The 17,662-nt window shown below is 34.4% G+C and overlaps 1 protein-coding gene across 1 annotated transcript; it reads right to left on the bottom strand.

The window, feature by feature from the left end:
• Window positions 1–204: 204 nt before the first annotated feature.
• PIGL (phosphatidylinositol glycan anchor biosynthesis class L) lies at window positions 205–17,639 on the bottom strand. Its single transcript, XM_067472118.1, has 7 exons — window positions 17,321–17,639; window positions 14,748–14,847; window positions 11,352–11,442; window positions 9,881–9,948; window positions 7,504–7,535; window positions 3,388–3,521; window positions 205–1,216 (listed from the first exon to the last, which is right to left on the bottom strand). The coding sequence occupies exons 1-7, from the start codon at window positions 17,631–17,633 to the stop codon at window positions 1,007–1,009; spliced, it is 948 nt and encodes a 315-aa protein (XP_067328219.1). The 5' UTR covers window positions 17,634–17,639; the 3' UTR covers window positions 205–1,006.
• Window positions 17,640–17,662: the final 23 nt, after the last annotated feature.

The following is a 17,662-nucleotide window of genomic DNA, read 5'->3' as shown; positions in this document are numbered from 1 at the left end:
GATAGATAGATAGATAGATAGATAGATAGATAGAGGAATGATAGATAGATAGATAGATAGATAGATAGATAGATAGAAGAATGATAGAGAGAGAGAGAGAGGAAAGATAGATAGATACATAGATAGAGGAATAATAGATAGAGGAATGATAGAGAGAGAGAGAGAGAGAAGAATGATAGATAGATAGAGGAATAATAGATAGAGGAAAGATAGAGGAATGACAGATAGATAGATAGATAGATAGATAGATAGATAGATAGATAGAGGAATAATAGAGGAAAGATAGAGGAATGACAGAGAGACAGACAGACAGACAGACAGATAGATAGATAGAGGAATAATAGATAGATAGCAAAATGATAGATAAGTAGGTAAATGAATAGAGGAAAGACAGATTATTATTATTATTATTATTATTATTATTATTATTATTATTATTATTATGTTTATACCCTGCTTTTTCTCTCCACCAGAAGACTCAAAGTGGCTAATAGATAGACAATAATGTGAGATAGAGGAATGCTAGATAGAGAGATAAGTGTATGTGTGTGTGCGTGTGTGTAATATGTTGCAGTGGTTCTCAACCTGGGGTCCCCAGATGTTTTTGGCCTACAACTCCCAGAAATCCCAGCCAGTTTACCAGCTGTTAGGATTTCTGCGAGTTGTAGGCCAAAAACATCTGGGGACCCCAGGTTGAGAACCACTGTGTTAGAGGGAGAGGGAGAGGAATGATATAGGTGATAGAAGAATGTAGATAGGTAGAAAGAGGAATGATAGATAGATAGATAGATAGATAGATAGATAGATAGATGACAGAAGAGAGAGAGAGGAATAATAGATACATAAAAGAGAGAGAGGAATGGTAGATAGAGAGATATCAGAATGCTAGACAGATAGATAGAAAGAGTAAGGCTTTCTCTTGTCCATCTGTGCAGGAAATGATGCGAACTTCCTGTGGTTTGCTTTTGCACCTTGGCAGAAATTTGAACTGGCGGGAATGTGGTTTTCAGCCAAGAGAGGGAAATGTTTCCATGGGACGATAGCGGAGGGTCTGTTTGTCGACGCATCGAAGTTGGCCAGGCTTCTCTGCTGGCGAGAAGCCCCTTTCGCCCTCCAGTTGGAGGTAGTTGAGCGAATTGATCACCATGTAGCGGGAGAAGGGGAGGTAGAGGCGGCGGAACCACAGGAGTTGGCTGCGATGGCATCGCATGGCGCTCTGGAAGGAAAATGGGACACGGGGGCCTTGTTTTTAGATGTTTGGGCAACTGGTTCCCAAGTTACGTTGATCAAGATGCCCATCATGCCATTCCATCGTGTGGTTGTGCTATGCTACTCATCTCAGGATCACGTGGCTTGTTATAATGTCTCTAGACTTACTAACGCCCTTCTGCCAGGCAGGAAGGCACCATCCGATCCCTCCCGACAGATGGCCATCCAGCCTCTGCTTCAAAACCTCCAGAGAAGGAGGCTCCATTAAACTCCCAAGCAGTTGATATTTCTCTATAGATTTGGAAGTTAGTCCCAAAGGGTCATCTCATTCAACCCCGCTTCTACGAGGCAGGAAGGCAGAATCAATGTATTATTATTATTATTATTATTATTATTATTATTATTAGAGACAAAAAAAGATGAGTCCACAGCAGGCACTGCTGGCTGTTGTAGTGGATCACACGTCGGACACTTCCCAAGTGTCTAAGACTGTGTGATGTATCGGCGAATAATACATGCAGATCTCAGTAAGGTGGCCTTTTGCAGCTGGCAGATGGTAATTTTGTCAGTGCCAGTTATTATTATTTATTATTATTAGAGTCATAGAATTGGAATAGGCTCCAAAAGCCATCCAGTCCAACCTCTTTCTGTCAGGCAGGAAGATAGCATCACTTTATTATTATTATTATTATTATTATTATTATTATTATTACTATTATTATTGTTATGGAATTGGAAGAGGCTCCAGGGGCCATCCAGTCCAACCCCTTTCTGTCAGGCAGGAAGACAGAATCACTATGATATTACTATCTTCTATTATTATTATTATTATTATTATTATTATTATTATTAGTTATGGAATTGGAAGAGACCTCAAGGGGCCATCCAGTCCAACCCCTTTCTGCCAGGCAGGAAGATAGAATCATATTATTATTATTATTATTATTATTATTATTATTATTAGAGTTATGGAATTGGAAGAGGCTCCAGAGGCCATTTAGTCCAACCCCCCTTCTTCCAGGCAGGAAGATAGAATCACTATGATATTACTATCTATTATTATTATTATTATTATTATTATTAGAGTCATAGAATTTGAATAGGTTCCAAAGGCCATCCAGTCCAACCCCTTCCTGCCAGGCAGGAAGATAGACTCACTATGATATTACTATCTTCTATTATTATTATTATTATTATTATTATTATTATTATTATTACAACAAGATGAGACCACAGCAGACAAGATCACTCTGCTGGCTTTTGTATTGGATTATTGTTGTTTTTGTTGTTGTTGTTGTTGTTGTTATTATTATTATTATTATTATTATTATTAGAGCTATGGAATTGGAAGAAGCTCCAGAGGCCATCCAGCCAACCCCTTTCTGCCAGGCAGGAAGATAGAATCACTATGATATTACTATCTTTTATTATTATTATTATTATTATTATTATTATTATTATTATAATTATTCAAAACACAACAAGATGAGTCCACAGCAGACAAGATCGCTCTGCTGGCTGTTGTATTGGGTCATTATTATTACTGTTGTTGTTATTATTATTATTATTATTATTAAAGTTATGGAATTGGAAGAGGCTCCAAAGGCCATCCAGTCCAACCCCCTTCTGCCAGGCAGGAAGATAGAATCACTATATTATTATTATTATTATTATTATTATTATTATTATTATTATTATTAGAAACACAACAAGATGAGTCCACAGCAGACAAGATCACTCTGCTGGCTGTTGTATTGGATGATGATGATGATGATGATGATGATCATTATTATTATTATTATTAGAGTTATGGAATTGGAAGAGACTCCAAAGGCCATCTAGTCCAACCTCTTTCTTCCAGGCAGGAAGATAGGATTATTACTATATTGATGATATTGCTATATTGTTATTATTGTTGATATTATCATAATCATAGGACTGGAATAGGCTCCATAGGCCATCCAGTCCAACGTCCTTCTGCCAAGGCACCATCGAAGCCCTCTCGACAGATAGATGAGTTTTGTCCACTCTGGATGGGAAGGAGGTTGGACCAGAAATAATTTAGGGGGTCATAAAATATCCCCTGGTTCCTAATAGGGCTGGTAGATTACAATCTGGGAAATACGTATATATCTTTCGATATTTATCCGAAATCCTTTCCCCTGAGGTTTTCCCCACCTTGGCCAGGTCGGCCTCCTCCTGCGTCAGCACAAAGAGCACATCCGGAGTCTGGATCCAGGCCGAAGGGAGATCCAAGAGGGAGACGTACTTCCGGAAAAGGGGGACCGTCTCCAGGACGAGGACCCGGCAGCCTGGGCAAAGGAGGGAGAAGGTGGATAGGATATTATTAATAATAATTATTAATAATATTAATTAATTAGTAATCTCACTTCCAACAGTGCCCTCCTTGGGACATTGACTTCAAAGTCAACCCAACACAGAGCTTGAAAGGAATTCACCACCACCTGGACATTTTGGAGTTGTAGGTCTTGGGATTTATAGTTCACCTGCAATCAATGAACACTCTGAACTCCACCAAAGATGGAATTGGGCCAAACTTGGCACACAGAGCCCCCCATGACCAGAAAAAAATACTGGAGGCCTTTGGGGGAAATTCACCTTGATTTGGGGGAGTTGTAGTTCACCTACATCCAGAGAGCACTGTGTATCCAAACACCAATTAATCTGGACTAAACTTGACACGCATACCTGACATGCTGAAATTTGATCACTGGAGGGGTTTGGTGGAACTGACCTTCCTTTCTGGGAGTTGTAGTTCACCCACAACCAGAGAAACAGAGACCTCCACCGATGATGGACCTGGACCCAACTTGGCATCCAGAACTCCCATGACTTACTCAACCTACTGGAGGGGTTGGAGAGGACTGACTCTCCATAGTGGGAGTTGTAGTTCACTTACATCCAGAGAGCACTGGGAATCCAAACACCAATGGATCTGGACTAAACTTGACTCGCATACCTGATATGCCAAAATTTGACGACTGGAGGGGTTTGGGGGGAACTGACCTTCCTTTCTGGGAGTTGTAGTTCACCCACAACCAGAGAAACAGAGACCTCCACTGATGACAGACACACTTGGCATCCAGAACCCCCATGACTCACTCAACCTAGTGGAGTGGTTGGAGATGACTGACTCTCCATAGTGGGAGTTGTAGTTTACCTACAGCCAGAGAGCACACTCAATCCCACTGATGATGCATCTATAGCAAACTTGCCCAGCATAACAAAGTTGAAGTACTGATGGAGTTTCACAGGGCATGATGGGAGTTGTAGTTCACCCACAACCTTATGCATTTCATACAATTAAAAAAATGACTTTTTCAAATAACCTGGGCCAACGCAGGGTACCCAAGCTGCTAATAATAATAATAAAAATAATAATGCAGTTTTCTGGCATTGTATATTTTGAACGCTTGGGAAGTGTTCGGCTTGTGATTTTGCAAAATGAAATCCAGCATGTAGATCTCATTTGCTGTGACATACTGTGTTTTTGTGTCAGTAAAATAATAATAATAATAATAATAATAATAATAATAATAGTGTGGTTTTCTGGCATTGTATATTTCGAATGCTTGGGAAGTGTTCGGCTTGTGATTTTGTGAAACGAAATCCAGCATATAGATCTCATTTGCTGTGACATATTGTGTTTTTGTGTCAACAACAACAACAACAACAACAACAATGCGGTTTTCTGGCATTGTATATTTCGAACGCTTGGGAAGTGTTCGGCTTGTGATTTTGTGATACGAAATCCAGCATATAGATCTCATTTGCTGTGACATACTGTGTTTTTGTGTCGGTAAAGTAATAATAATAATAATAATAATAATAATCTCACTCCAACAGTGTATTTTTAGTACGTTGGCTTCAAAGTCAACCTAGTGCTGTACAGAGAGGATTTCAACATTTGCATTTCCGAGGATGGAAAATTCTGCTAGGCAGCCACTGCTGCAAATAGGAGTTAAATATTAAAAGAGCCAGATTAAAAAGATCCCTTTATCTCAAGCAGGAAGGGCTTTGGAAATAGACAAGCAAGGAAAGGAAGGGAGGGAGGGAGCCCACCAGGTGGCGCTGTTGGGCCCCTTAAAACCCAGCTTCCTCTTTTGTTGCCAGTCCAGATAGAATGCCATTTGTTATCAATACTACTAATATTATACTATTAGTAATATTAATACTGTTTTTCTGGTAATTAAGACTGTTATTTTTAAACGAATAATGCTATTAACATAATTATGAATATTAATATTATTTTAATTATTCTGATCATTATTAATCATAGTAGTAATATCTTCTGTGTTGATTTAGAGTAAATGCAAACCTGTGGAGTGTTGGAAGGAACTGGCTTGTGCAAGGTTATGCAAAGGAAATGCCTTCATCCACTCATCAACACTGATGGATTCCGAAAGTGGATGAAGGCATGTTCTTTGCTTCCTCCCTCTATCATTAATCTATCTATCTTCTAGGTTCTTGTGGGTTTTTTTCGGGCTATAGGGCCATGTTCTAGAGGCATTTCTCCTGACGTTTCGCCTGCATCTATGGTCCCGTTGGGGACCCCTCCCCAGATCACCAACTGTCACTCTGGGCCAGAATGAAGAGAGGGAGGCCAGGGGACAGCACCATCTTGTCTTCTGCATTTGCCATCCGTTGGGGACCCACCTTGTCTCCTGTACTATTCTAATAATACGTTATAATATAATATATAATAAATTGTGTATACATATAATGTTTATAATATTGTTATGTAATGCAATATAATACTACTACTAATAATATGATATTATAATTATATATTTATATTACATGTAATATTACTAATAATATTACAGTATAATTGATATAGTGCAATATAGCAATATTTAAAACTGATATTGTACTATGTTAATAATATATTGTATGTATATATATCTTGTAAGCCGCTTTGAGTCCCCTTCGGGGTGAGAAGGGCGGCATATAAATGTCGTAAATAAATAAATAAATAATAAAGCATCCTCAGAGGTAGTGAGGTCTGTTGGAATTAGGACAATGGGTTTATAGATCTGTGGAATGGCTGGGGTGGGGCCAAGAGCTCTTCTCTGCTGGAGCTAGGTGTGAATGTTTCAACTGATCACCTTCATTAGCATTTGAAGGCCTGGCTGAGCCTGGGAAAATCTTTTGTTGAGAGGTGTTAAGATGTGCCTGGTTGTTTCCTCTCTGCTGTTTTGCTGTTGTAATTTTTGAGTTTTTTAATACTGGTAGCCAGATTTTGTTCATTTTCATGGTCTCTTCCTTTCTGTTGAAATTGTCCACATGCTTGTGGATTTCAATGGCTTCTCTGTGTAGTCTGACATGGTGGTTGTTGGTGTGGTCCAGCATTTCTGTGTTCTCCAATAATATGCTGTGTCCAGGCTGGTTCATCAGGTGCTCTGCTATGGCTGACTTTTCTGGTTGAAGTAGTCTGCCGTGCCTTTCATGTTCCTTGATTCGTGTTTGGGCAATGCTGCTTTTGGTGATCCCTATGTAGACTTGTCCACAGCTGCATGGTATACAATGGTAGACTCCTGCAGAGGTGAGAGGATCCCTCTTGTCCTTTGCTGAACTTAGCATTTGTTGGATTTTCTTGGTGGGTTTGTAGATTGTTTGTATGTTGTGTTTCCTCATCAGCTTCCCTCTGCGGTCAGTGGTTCCCTTGATGTATGGCAGGAACACTTTTCCTCTGGGTGGGACCACCAAACGCAGCGTTGCCCAAACACGAAACAAGGAACATGAAAGGCACTGCAGACTACTTCAACCAGAGAAGTCAGCCATAGCAGAGCACCTGATGAACCAGCCTGGACACAGCATATTATTTGAGAACACAATAATATCATCTATCTATCTATCTATCTATCTATCTATCTATCTATCTATCTATCTATCTATCTATCTATCTATCATTTATCCATCTACATTCCTGTCTATCATTCTTCTGTCTGTCTACCCATCTGTCTGTCTTTCATTCCTCTATACATCTATCTACATTCCTCTATCTATCATTCCCGTATCATCCTGTCTCTTCCCTTTCCTCCCTCTCGACCTACATTCCTCTATCATTCTCCCATTCTCTTTCCTCTATCTGTTTGTCTTTCATTCCTCTATCCATCTATCTACATTCCTTTTATCTATCGTTCCTCTATCATTCTGTCTCTCTCTCTTTCCTCTCTCTCTCTATCTGTGTGTCTCTCAACATGCTTGCCCACAAGCCTTCACATATTTAGTATGAGATGATGATGCAGAAAGAGCCCTGGCGTCACATACCTCCTGGAAGTTTCTCCTCTGATATTAGGTACCTGTTGAAAAACAAATAGTGCCCAGGTGAATATGTAAATACGTCCTGGGGCCGTCTCCCTTTCCCCACATTGGTCTCCACCTCTTGCAATGCTGATTTTTATTTCTCCGGATCTCAAAGTCATCAGCTTCCTGCACTAAGATGCAGGTCAGACTAGATGACCTTGAAAGATCCCTGTCCATCCAATCCAACCTTTCTATCATTTCCACGGGCTTCACGTTTTTAACACCATGTCCAAAACTCAAAGACCCACCTCTTCTGGCAGGGCCTACTCAGACAGTTTGAAACTATGAATGTGATTAATATTGGTGTTTTATTTTTTTCAATTATTTTTTCAAATAATTTGACTGTGTTGTGTCCTGCCTTGAGCCATAATAATGATAATAATAATAATAATAATATACAATAATAATATAACTTATAATATAATATAACAATATAAAATAATAAAAATACAGTATAATAATAAAATTATAACAATACAAAATAATAAAAATACAGTATAATCATAATAAAAATGTGTAAATAATAATATAATCCATAATAATATATAATATAAAATTATAATAATATAATATAATAAAATACAATACAATACTATAATAATATAAAATTATTATAATAAAATTATAATACTCTATAATTATATAATAAAATTAAAATACAATAATAGAATACTATAAAATTATTATTTAATAATATAGTAATCTATTATAATCTATAAATAGTATAAGAACATAATATATATAATAAAATACAATAATATAATAATAAAATTATAATAATACAAAATAATAAAACAAATAAATAATAATAAATTTATCATACTAGTTATAAAATTATAACGTCAATTATATTAATCTATAATATAAAATTATATAATATAATAATATAAAATAATACAAATACAATATAATAGTAAAAATTATAGTCAGAAAATTCTTATAATATAATAACATACAATAATATAACATGAAATAATATTAAAATAATATAATACATATAGTAAAATATATAGTAATTTTAGTAAAAATTATATAGTAAAATATAATAATATAATAATTTAAAATAATATATAGTAATATAATAATCTATAATAATATTAATTAATAATATAAAGTTTCCTAGCACAGATAGTTTCATGTCTGCAAATCCTGTTTTCTGAGGGCCATAGCAAAGTGTGGCCAGGTACAGCTAGTAATGTAATAAAAATAATAAAAATACAATACTATAATATACATGATCTATAATACTACAATAATCTATAATAATATGAATAATATAAAAACAATATAACAATATACAACAATATGCAATAATTATATATAGTAATATAGTAATCTATAATAATATAAAATAATAATATTATAAAAAGAACATCATACTATAAAATAATAAAAAGACAGTAAAATAATAATAATAATAATAATAATAATATAATGTTGCTAATATAGAATTGTGATGATATAAAATTATAAGAAGGATGATGGTGGTGGAAGCCTATTCCAGCATGGCACTGAAGGGCCCAACCTTTTCAAGGAGTGGATCTCCTTCCCCTCCCCTGCCTTCCACACCATATATAGAAAGTGGGCCTTGGTGACGCCTGTTATTGGGAGACAGCTCTTTTCCCAGCTCCTGGCAGCACATGCATTCAGGAGTGGCTGGGCCTGGCGCCCTTCCAACCAGGGGAGAGGTTGCCGCTGGGTTTCGCAACAGCCGCCAACGCCAATCGAGGCCTGGCTGGGCAGGGTTTGCTTTCAGACTCCGAGCGGTTTGGGGCTTCAATACCCGCAGCCGAGAGGAGAAAACAAACAAGGAAGTAGACGAGGACAATGTGTCCCGTTCTCTATTTCTCGAGTTCCGATCTTTTTCTAGGCGCGGTTCGGTGGTGCGCTCCCGTTCCAAGGACTGTGTCCCAGTTCGACATCAACTGTCTTCCGCAATAAGAGTTGCAAATAAGATTGGTTCTGTAGGTTTGTTCTGGAGTTGAGTGTGTACATAAGTTGGAACAGGGACTCCAGCCAAATAGATATACAGACTTTTCCTGAGTGACAAAGATCCGACTTACAAACAACATAGTTACAAACAGAGCTGAGTTCTTAACTAGGAGTCGTTTGTAAGTCATTTGTTTGTCACTTGTAATCAGTAGTGGCTGGGGAAGAACAAGGGTCGAGTCCTCACTGAGGCTAGGTGAACCTCACTCAGCCTATCTCGTCATCAGCTTGGCCTGCCTCACAGGGTTGTTGTTTGTACAAAAACAGGAACCTGGAGTCCTTTGTGGACTGCCACGAAGCTCTTTGAAGCACCGAAGACCTGGATCTCAACATGAAGCCCCAAGAAACATACCTGACCGCAGTGTAGAGGGATCTGTGGTTGGTGTGAGCACTGACACCTCCCGCGTCGAAGGTCACCACCTAACCAGAAGATAGAAGGAGCAGGCATGTATGTTTTCGTGGCAGAATATACATTCCAAACAAAGATAAGTGAGGCTTTGGCAGAAGGCATGAGTTTGGAGAGGAGTGGAAGCTTTGGGAAGCACAACGATCCCCGTCATTCTTTATGGGGATCCCGTTAGGTCCACTGGTGTACGTCGAACTTCAAAGTCCAGCAGAATATACATTTTAAATAAATATATATATTAGGCAAGAGGAATGAGTTTGGAGAGGAGTGGAAGCTTTGGGAAACACAACGATCCCCGTCATTCTTTATGGGGATCCCGTCAGGTCCACTGGTGTACGTTGAACTTCAAAGTCCAGCAGAATATACATTTTAAATAAATATATATATTAGGCAAGAGGCATGAGTTCGGAGAGGAGTGGAAGCTTTGGGAAACACAACGATCCCCGTCACTCTTTATGGGGATCCCGTCAGGTCCACTGGTGTACGTCGAACTTCAAAGTCCAGCAGAATATACATTTTAAATAAATAAATATATTAGGCAAGAGGCATGAGTTTGGAGAGGAGTGGAAACTGGGAAACATGGCGATTTCCGTCACTCTTTATGGGAATCCCGTTAGGTCCCCTGGTGTACGTCGAACTTCAAAGTCCAGCAGAATATACATTTTAAATAAATAAATATATTAGGCAAGAGGCATGAGTTTGGAGAGGAGTGGAAACTGGGAAACATGGCGATTTCCGTCACTCTTTATGGGAATCCCGTTAGGTCCCCTGATGTACATCGAACTTTGAAGTTCAGCAGAATATACATTTCAACGATATATATATATATATATATATTAGGCAAGAAGCATGGGTTTGGAGAGGAGTGGAAACTTTGGGAAACACTGTGATTTCCGTCACTTTTTATGGGGATCCCATCAAGTCCCCTGGCATACGTCAAAAGTTCAAAGTCAAAACATTTAATTCAAGGGAAACCAGCATATAATAATTGTGTCGACTGTGCACCAGACGGTGGCAGCCACAGGCTGGAAGTCGGCACGGGCCACAACAAGAAAAGAAAGAGGAAACCAAAGCACTTCCTTCTTCTTTCTTGCCAGTCCGGTTTTGCTTCGACTGACGTGAGGCCAAACCCTGAAGATATGGAGGAAAGGTCAGGGAGGCAAGAAGAGTTGGATCTCCAAGGGCCATCTCTTCTGCCTTTATCATGCAGGAAAAGCACAATCAAAGCAGCCCTGACAGATGGCCATCCAGCTTCTGTTTCAAAGAAGGAGCTTCTACCGGACTCCAAAGAGGCAAAGAGTTCCACTATTGAAGAGCTCTTCTTCTCATGGTCAGAAAGTTCTTGGTCTCAAGAAAAACACAACTTGGCTTACATTTAAAATGATATATAACGCTAAAGTATCCTGAGTTTCCTTACCAGGGCAATGCGGTGTGCTTCGATTTGCTCCAGGATCAGGGCAGAGAGCAGAGCGATGTCCCATTCGACGGAAGGATTGTCAGGGAGATCTCTGCAAAAAGATGTATAAACAAAACAAAACAAAAGAGGGAGATGTGGAAACATCTTCTCATGAGAAACCATAATACTTCTCAGTTCCAGATGCCACGGTGAAGTTGGAAGGAAGGGCAAAGGGGCAGCTTGCATCTCGTTTTATTTCATCACACACAGTAGAAAGGGATCTTCTACAGTATATAAATAAATACACACACACATATATACACACACAATTTTTGCTGACTGTAGATAGCACCAGAGGACCAAAAAGATGATGATGATGATAATTTATTATTCACTTCTCCTTTTGGTTTGAGGTCGAGAGACGTTCTAATTGAATTCACAGAAATCAGACAACAACAACAACAACAACAACAACAACAACAATGTATTTATTTCCTCCTCTCATTTTTGGTTTGATGCCGAGAGACGTTCTAATTGATTCCACAAAAGTATAATAATAATAATAATAATGTATTTATTTCCTCCTCTCCTTTTTGTTTTGATGCCGAGAGACGTTCTAACTGAGCAAAATAATAATAATAATAATAATAATAATAAAATATGTATTTCCTCCTCTCCTTTTTGGTTTGATGCCGGGAGATGTTCTAACTGATTCCGCAAAGGTATAATAATAATAATAATAATAATAATAATAATAATGATGATGATGATGATGTATTTATTTCCTCCTTTCTTTTTTGGTTTGGTGCCAAGAGACATTCTGATTCTGCAAAAGTATAATAATAATAATAATAATAATAATAATAATAATAATAATATTTATTTATTTATTTCCCCCTCTCCTTTTTGGTTTGAGGCCGAAAGATGTTTTAACTGATTCCACAAAAGTAAAATAATAATAATAATAATGTATTTTTCCCAGCTTCTCTTTCATTCAAGGCCGAGAGACGTTCTAATTGAATCCACAGAAGTCAGATGAAGATGATGATGATGATGATGATGATAATAATAATAATAATAATAATAATAAAAGTGTATTTATTTTTCACCTCTCCTTTTTGGTTAAAGCCTAGAGATGACACATTCTTATTTAATCCACAAAAAGTTAAATAATAATAATAATAATAATATTGATAATATTATTTCCTCCTCTCCTTTGTAGTTCGAAGCCTAGAGACATTCTAACTGAATCCGCAAAAAATCAAATAATAATAATAATAGTAATAAAAATAATATTGTAATTTATTGAATCCACAATAAAGTCAGAAGATGATGATGATCATCATACTACTACTACTACTACTACTACTACTACTATATTGAATTTACTTCCCACTTCTTCTTTTGGTTCGAGGCTGAATCCACAAAAGTCAGGTAATAATAATAATAATAATGTATTTATTTCCACCTCTGCTTTTGGTTTGAGGCAAAGGGCTAGACATGTTCTAATTGAACCCGTAGAAGTAAAATAATAATAATAATAATAATAATAATAATAATAATAATAGAATAATAAAAGAGCAAGCCAGCCAAGCCTGACCTTTTGCCTGCCTTTGCGTTGAGCGCAAACATTGTGCAATCCCTCCGCAAAGAGGAGCCAGGCCTCACCCATGTTCGCAAGTAACCCCAGGTGGAAAAATCGTCCTTCTTCCAGGGTTATCAATGTCATTTCCTCATTGGCTCTATCACAAAACATGGGAAAAGTTGATGAAACTGCACAAACTCTGCCTTTGGGGGAGGGACATAATCCTGCAATTAGCACATTTTACCATAGTTTTTCATTAACTATCTCAGAGTCTCAACCAATGTGGCAACAACAACAACAAGAATATCTCACTTTCCTCTCCTAGAGGAGACTCAAAGACACCAATAACAACTACAATAATAATAATAATAATAATAATAATAATACCCCACTTTTTGCTCCTAGAGGAGATTAATAGACAACAACAACAAGAATATCCCAATTTCCTCTCCTAGAGGAGACTCAAAGACAATGATGATGAGGATGATAATAATAATAATAACATTCTGTTTTCTTCTAGAGGAGACTCAAATACGATGATGATGATGATAACATCCTGTTTTCTTCTAGAGGAGACTCAAAGATAATAATAATAATAATAATGATAATAATAATAATAATAATACCCCACTTTTTGCTCCTATAGGAGATTCATAAACAACAACAGCAACAAGAAGAACATCCCAATTTCATCTCCTAGAGCAAACTCAAAAACAATGATGATGAGGATGATGATAATAATAATAATAATAACATCTTGTTTTCTTCTAGGGGAGACTCAAAGACAATGATGATGATGATGATGATGATGATGATAACATCCTGTTTTCTTCTAGAGGAGACTCAAAGATATCAATAATAGCAATAATAATGATAATAATATCTCACTTTCCTCTCCAACTGGAGATTCAAAAACAACAACAATATCTGGCTTTCCTATCTTGGAGGAGACTCAAAGACACCTAATAATAATAATAATAATAATAAGAATAAGAATATCTTGCTTTCCTATCCTGGAGGAGACTAAAAGATACCAAATAATAATAATAATAATAATAATAATAATAATAATAATAATAGTATCTGGCTTTCCTATCCTGGAGGAGACTCAAAGATACCAATTAATAACAACAACAACAACAACAACAACAACAACAACAACCATAATATCTGGCTTTCCTATCCTGGAGGAGACTCAAAGACACCAAATAATAATAATAATAATAATAATAATAATAATAATAATAATATCTGGCTTTCCTCTCCTAGAGGACAGCCAAAGACACCAATAAATAATAATCATAAATCTGCAAAGGTTGTGGAAAATGAACATGCAAAAATACTGTGGGACTTTCGAATCCAGACTGACAAAGTTTTGGAACACACACGCCAAACATCACGATTGTGGAAAAGGAAAAAGTCTGGATTATTGATGTCGCCATTCCAGGTGACAGTCGCATTGAGGAAAAACAACAGGAAAAACTCAGCCGCTATCAAGACCTCAAAATCGAACTGCAAAGGCTCTGATGGCATAAACCAGTACAGGTGGTCCCAGTGGTCACTGGCGTACTGGGTGCCGTGCCAAAAGATCTCAGCCGGCATTTGAAAACAATAAACATCGACAAAATCACGATCTGTCAATTGCAAAAGGCCACCTTACGTGGATCTATTCGCATCATTCGAAAATACATCACACAGTCCTAGACGCTTGGGAAGTGTTCGACTTGTGATTTTGTGATATGAAATCCAGCAGAGAGATCTCATTTGCTGTGACATACTGTGCTTTTGTGTCAGTATAATAATAATAATAATAATATCCAGGGGAAAAATACCTGTGATCGATGAGGGTCACCTTGGAAGGTGGGATTCCCAGCACTGCACAGCTATCCAGGAGCTCCTTCTTGCGGATTTCCCCTTTGTTGTAATAGTTTCCTATATATCGCAAGAGATATTTCACATTACAATAATAATGTAATAATGCAAGAAATTTAATATATATATTTATAATATCATAATAATATGAAATAATATAGGAAATACCAATAATAAATAATGATGATGTAATAGAATAATAAATATATTAATAATATAAATAATAATAATAATAATAATATAGGAAATATCAATAATAAATAATAATGATGTAATAGATATAATAAATATATTAATAATATAACAATTAATAATAATATAAGAAATAATAGATAATAAATTAAAATCTAATATGAAAATTACTAGTATAAATGTAATAATATGATATGAAAATTACTAATAATATAGGAAATAATAATATAGCAATTAATAACAATATAGGAAATAAAGATAATATACATATAATAAATATTATAATATAATATAACAATTATAATATAGGAAATAACAATATTAATAATATAATATGAAAATTAATAATAATATAGGAAATAATGATAGTATAAATATAATAATATACTATAATAATAACATAGAACAATGACAATATAAATATAATAATATAATATGAAAGTTAATAATAATATAGGAAATAATTATAACATAAATATAATAAATATAACAACATAATATGAAAATTAGTAATAATACAGGAAAGTATAATATTAATATAATATGAAAATTAATAATATAGGAAATAATGATAGTATAAATATAATATAATATAATAATATAGAAAATAACTTTAATGTAATAAATATAAATATATTAATAATATAATAATATAACAAGAACAAAATAGGAAACAATGACAATGTAAATATAATAATATAATATGAAATAACAATATAGGACATAATTATAATATAAATATAATAAATATAATAACACGAAAATTAGTAATACAGGAAAGAATAATATTAATATAATGTAATATGAAAAGTAATAATATAGGAAATAATTATAGTATAAATATAATAATATAATAACATAATATAAAAATTAGTAATAATACAGGAAAGAATAATATTAATATAATAATATAATATGAAAATTAATAATATAAGAAATAATTATAATGTTATAAATATATTAATAATATAATAATATAACAAGAACAAAATGGGAAACAATGACAATATAAATATAATAATATTATATGAAAGTTAATAATAATATAGGAAATAAAAATAATATAAATATAATAAATATAATAACATAATATGAAAATTAGTAATACAGGAAAGAATAATATTAATATAATATTAATATAATAAAATAAAATAAAAATAATATAGGAAATAATTATAATGTAATACATATAAATATATTAATAATATATTAATATTACAAGTAAGAACAAAATAGGAAACAATGACAATATAAATATAATAATATAATATGAAATAATAATATAGGAAATAATTGTAATATAAATATAATAAATATAATAACATATGAAAATTAGTAATACAGGAAAGAATAATATTAATATAATATAACATTAACATTAATAATATAGGAAATAATGATAGCATAAATATAATAATATAGTATAATAATAATATAGGAAATAATTATAATGTAATAAATTTAAAAATATTAATAATATAATAATATAACAAGTAAGAACAAAATGGGAAACAATGACAATATAAATATAATAATATTATATGAAAGTTAATAATAATATAGGAAATAATATAATATAATAATACTATATGAAATAATTATAATGTAATAAATTTAAAAATATTAATAATATAATAATATAACAAGTAAGAACAAAATGGGAAACAATCACAATATAAATATAATAAATATAATAACATATGAAAATTAGTAATAATACAGGAAAGAATAATATTAATATAATAATATAATATGAAAATTAATAATATAGGAAATAATAATATAATGAATATAATAATATAATAGAGTAAGAATAATATAGGAAAAATAATGTAATAATTATAATAAATATATAATAATATATTAATAATATCACAATAAATAATATTTTAGTATTAATAACATATATCATATATTATTATTCTAAATATTATTATATATAATATATAAATAATATAATAATAAATAATACTTTAGCATTATTAACATATATCATATATTATTATTTTAAATATTATTATATATAATATATAAATAATATAATAATAAATAATATTTCAGTATTATTAACATATATATGTTATTATTTTATATATTATTATATTTAATATTTTAATATATTTATTTTTTATTATATTTATTTTGTATTTTATTTTGTATTCTATTTCTTTAAAAAAAAGATGGCGTCCGCTGACGTCACGCGCATCCCGCAACGCGACTCTCTTCCTCACAAAATGGCTCACCGCGGCGCAAAGGAAAAAAAAAAATAGGCGAGAGCCAATGGGAGGGAGGAGCGAGCGTTGCTAGGCGGCTGACGTCACTATTGCCAAGCAACCCTCACCTGAGGAGAGGCAGAGCAGCCACCGCGGGGCGGGAGCCAATCCGAGGATGGCTGGCGCGAAGAACATGGCTTCGTCATCAGGGTGCGCCGTCACGAAGAGCGTCGCGGGCAGTCCGTCGGCGAAAAACGTCCGCCGTCTGTAGAAGCAGTAGCGGCGCAGCCACCAGCAGGAAACCAGCCAGACCGAAACGACAGGGAGAAGCAACACGAGCAAGACGTGCGCCGCCATTATGCCGGCCGAAGCAAAACAGCCGGAAGTATCAAGAACCGTCCGGTGGGAAACAATGGTCCTGAAACAATAGTTCCGGCGCATTAAAAGCAATAGGTCTCTAGACTCTCTGT

The sequence above is a fragment of the Anolis sagrei genome, chromosome 11 (genome assembly GCF_037176765.1).
Source record: "Anolis sagrei isolate rAnoSag1 chromosome 11, rAnoSag1.mat, whole genome shotgun sequence".
Taxonomy (NCBI): Eukaryota; Metazoa; Chordata; class Lepidosauria; order Squamata; family Dactyloidae; genus Anolis; species Anolis sagrei.
This window is presented reverse-complemented; position numbering and strand designations above follow the sequence as displayed.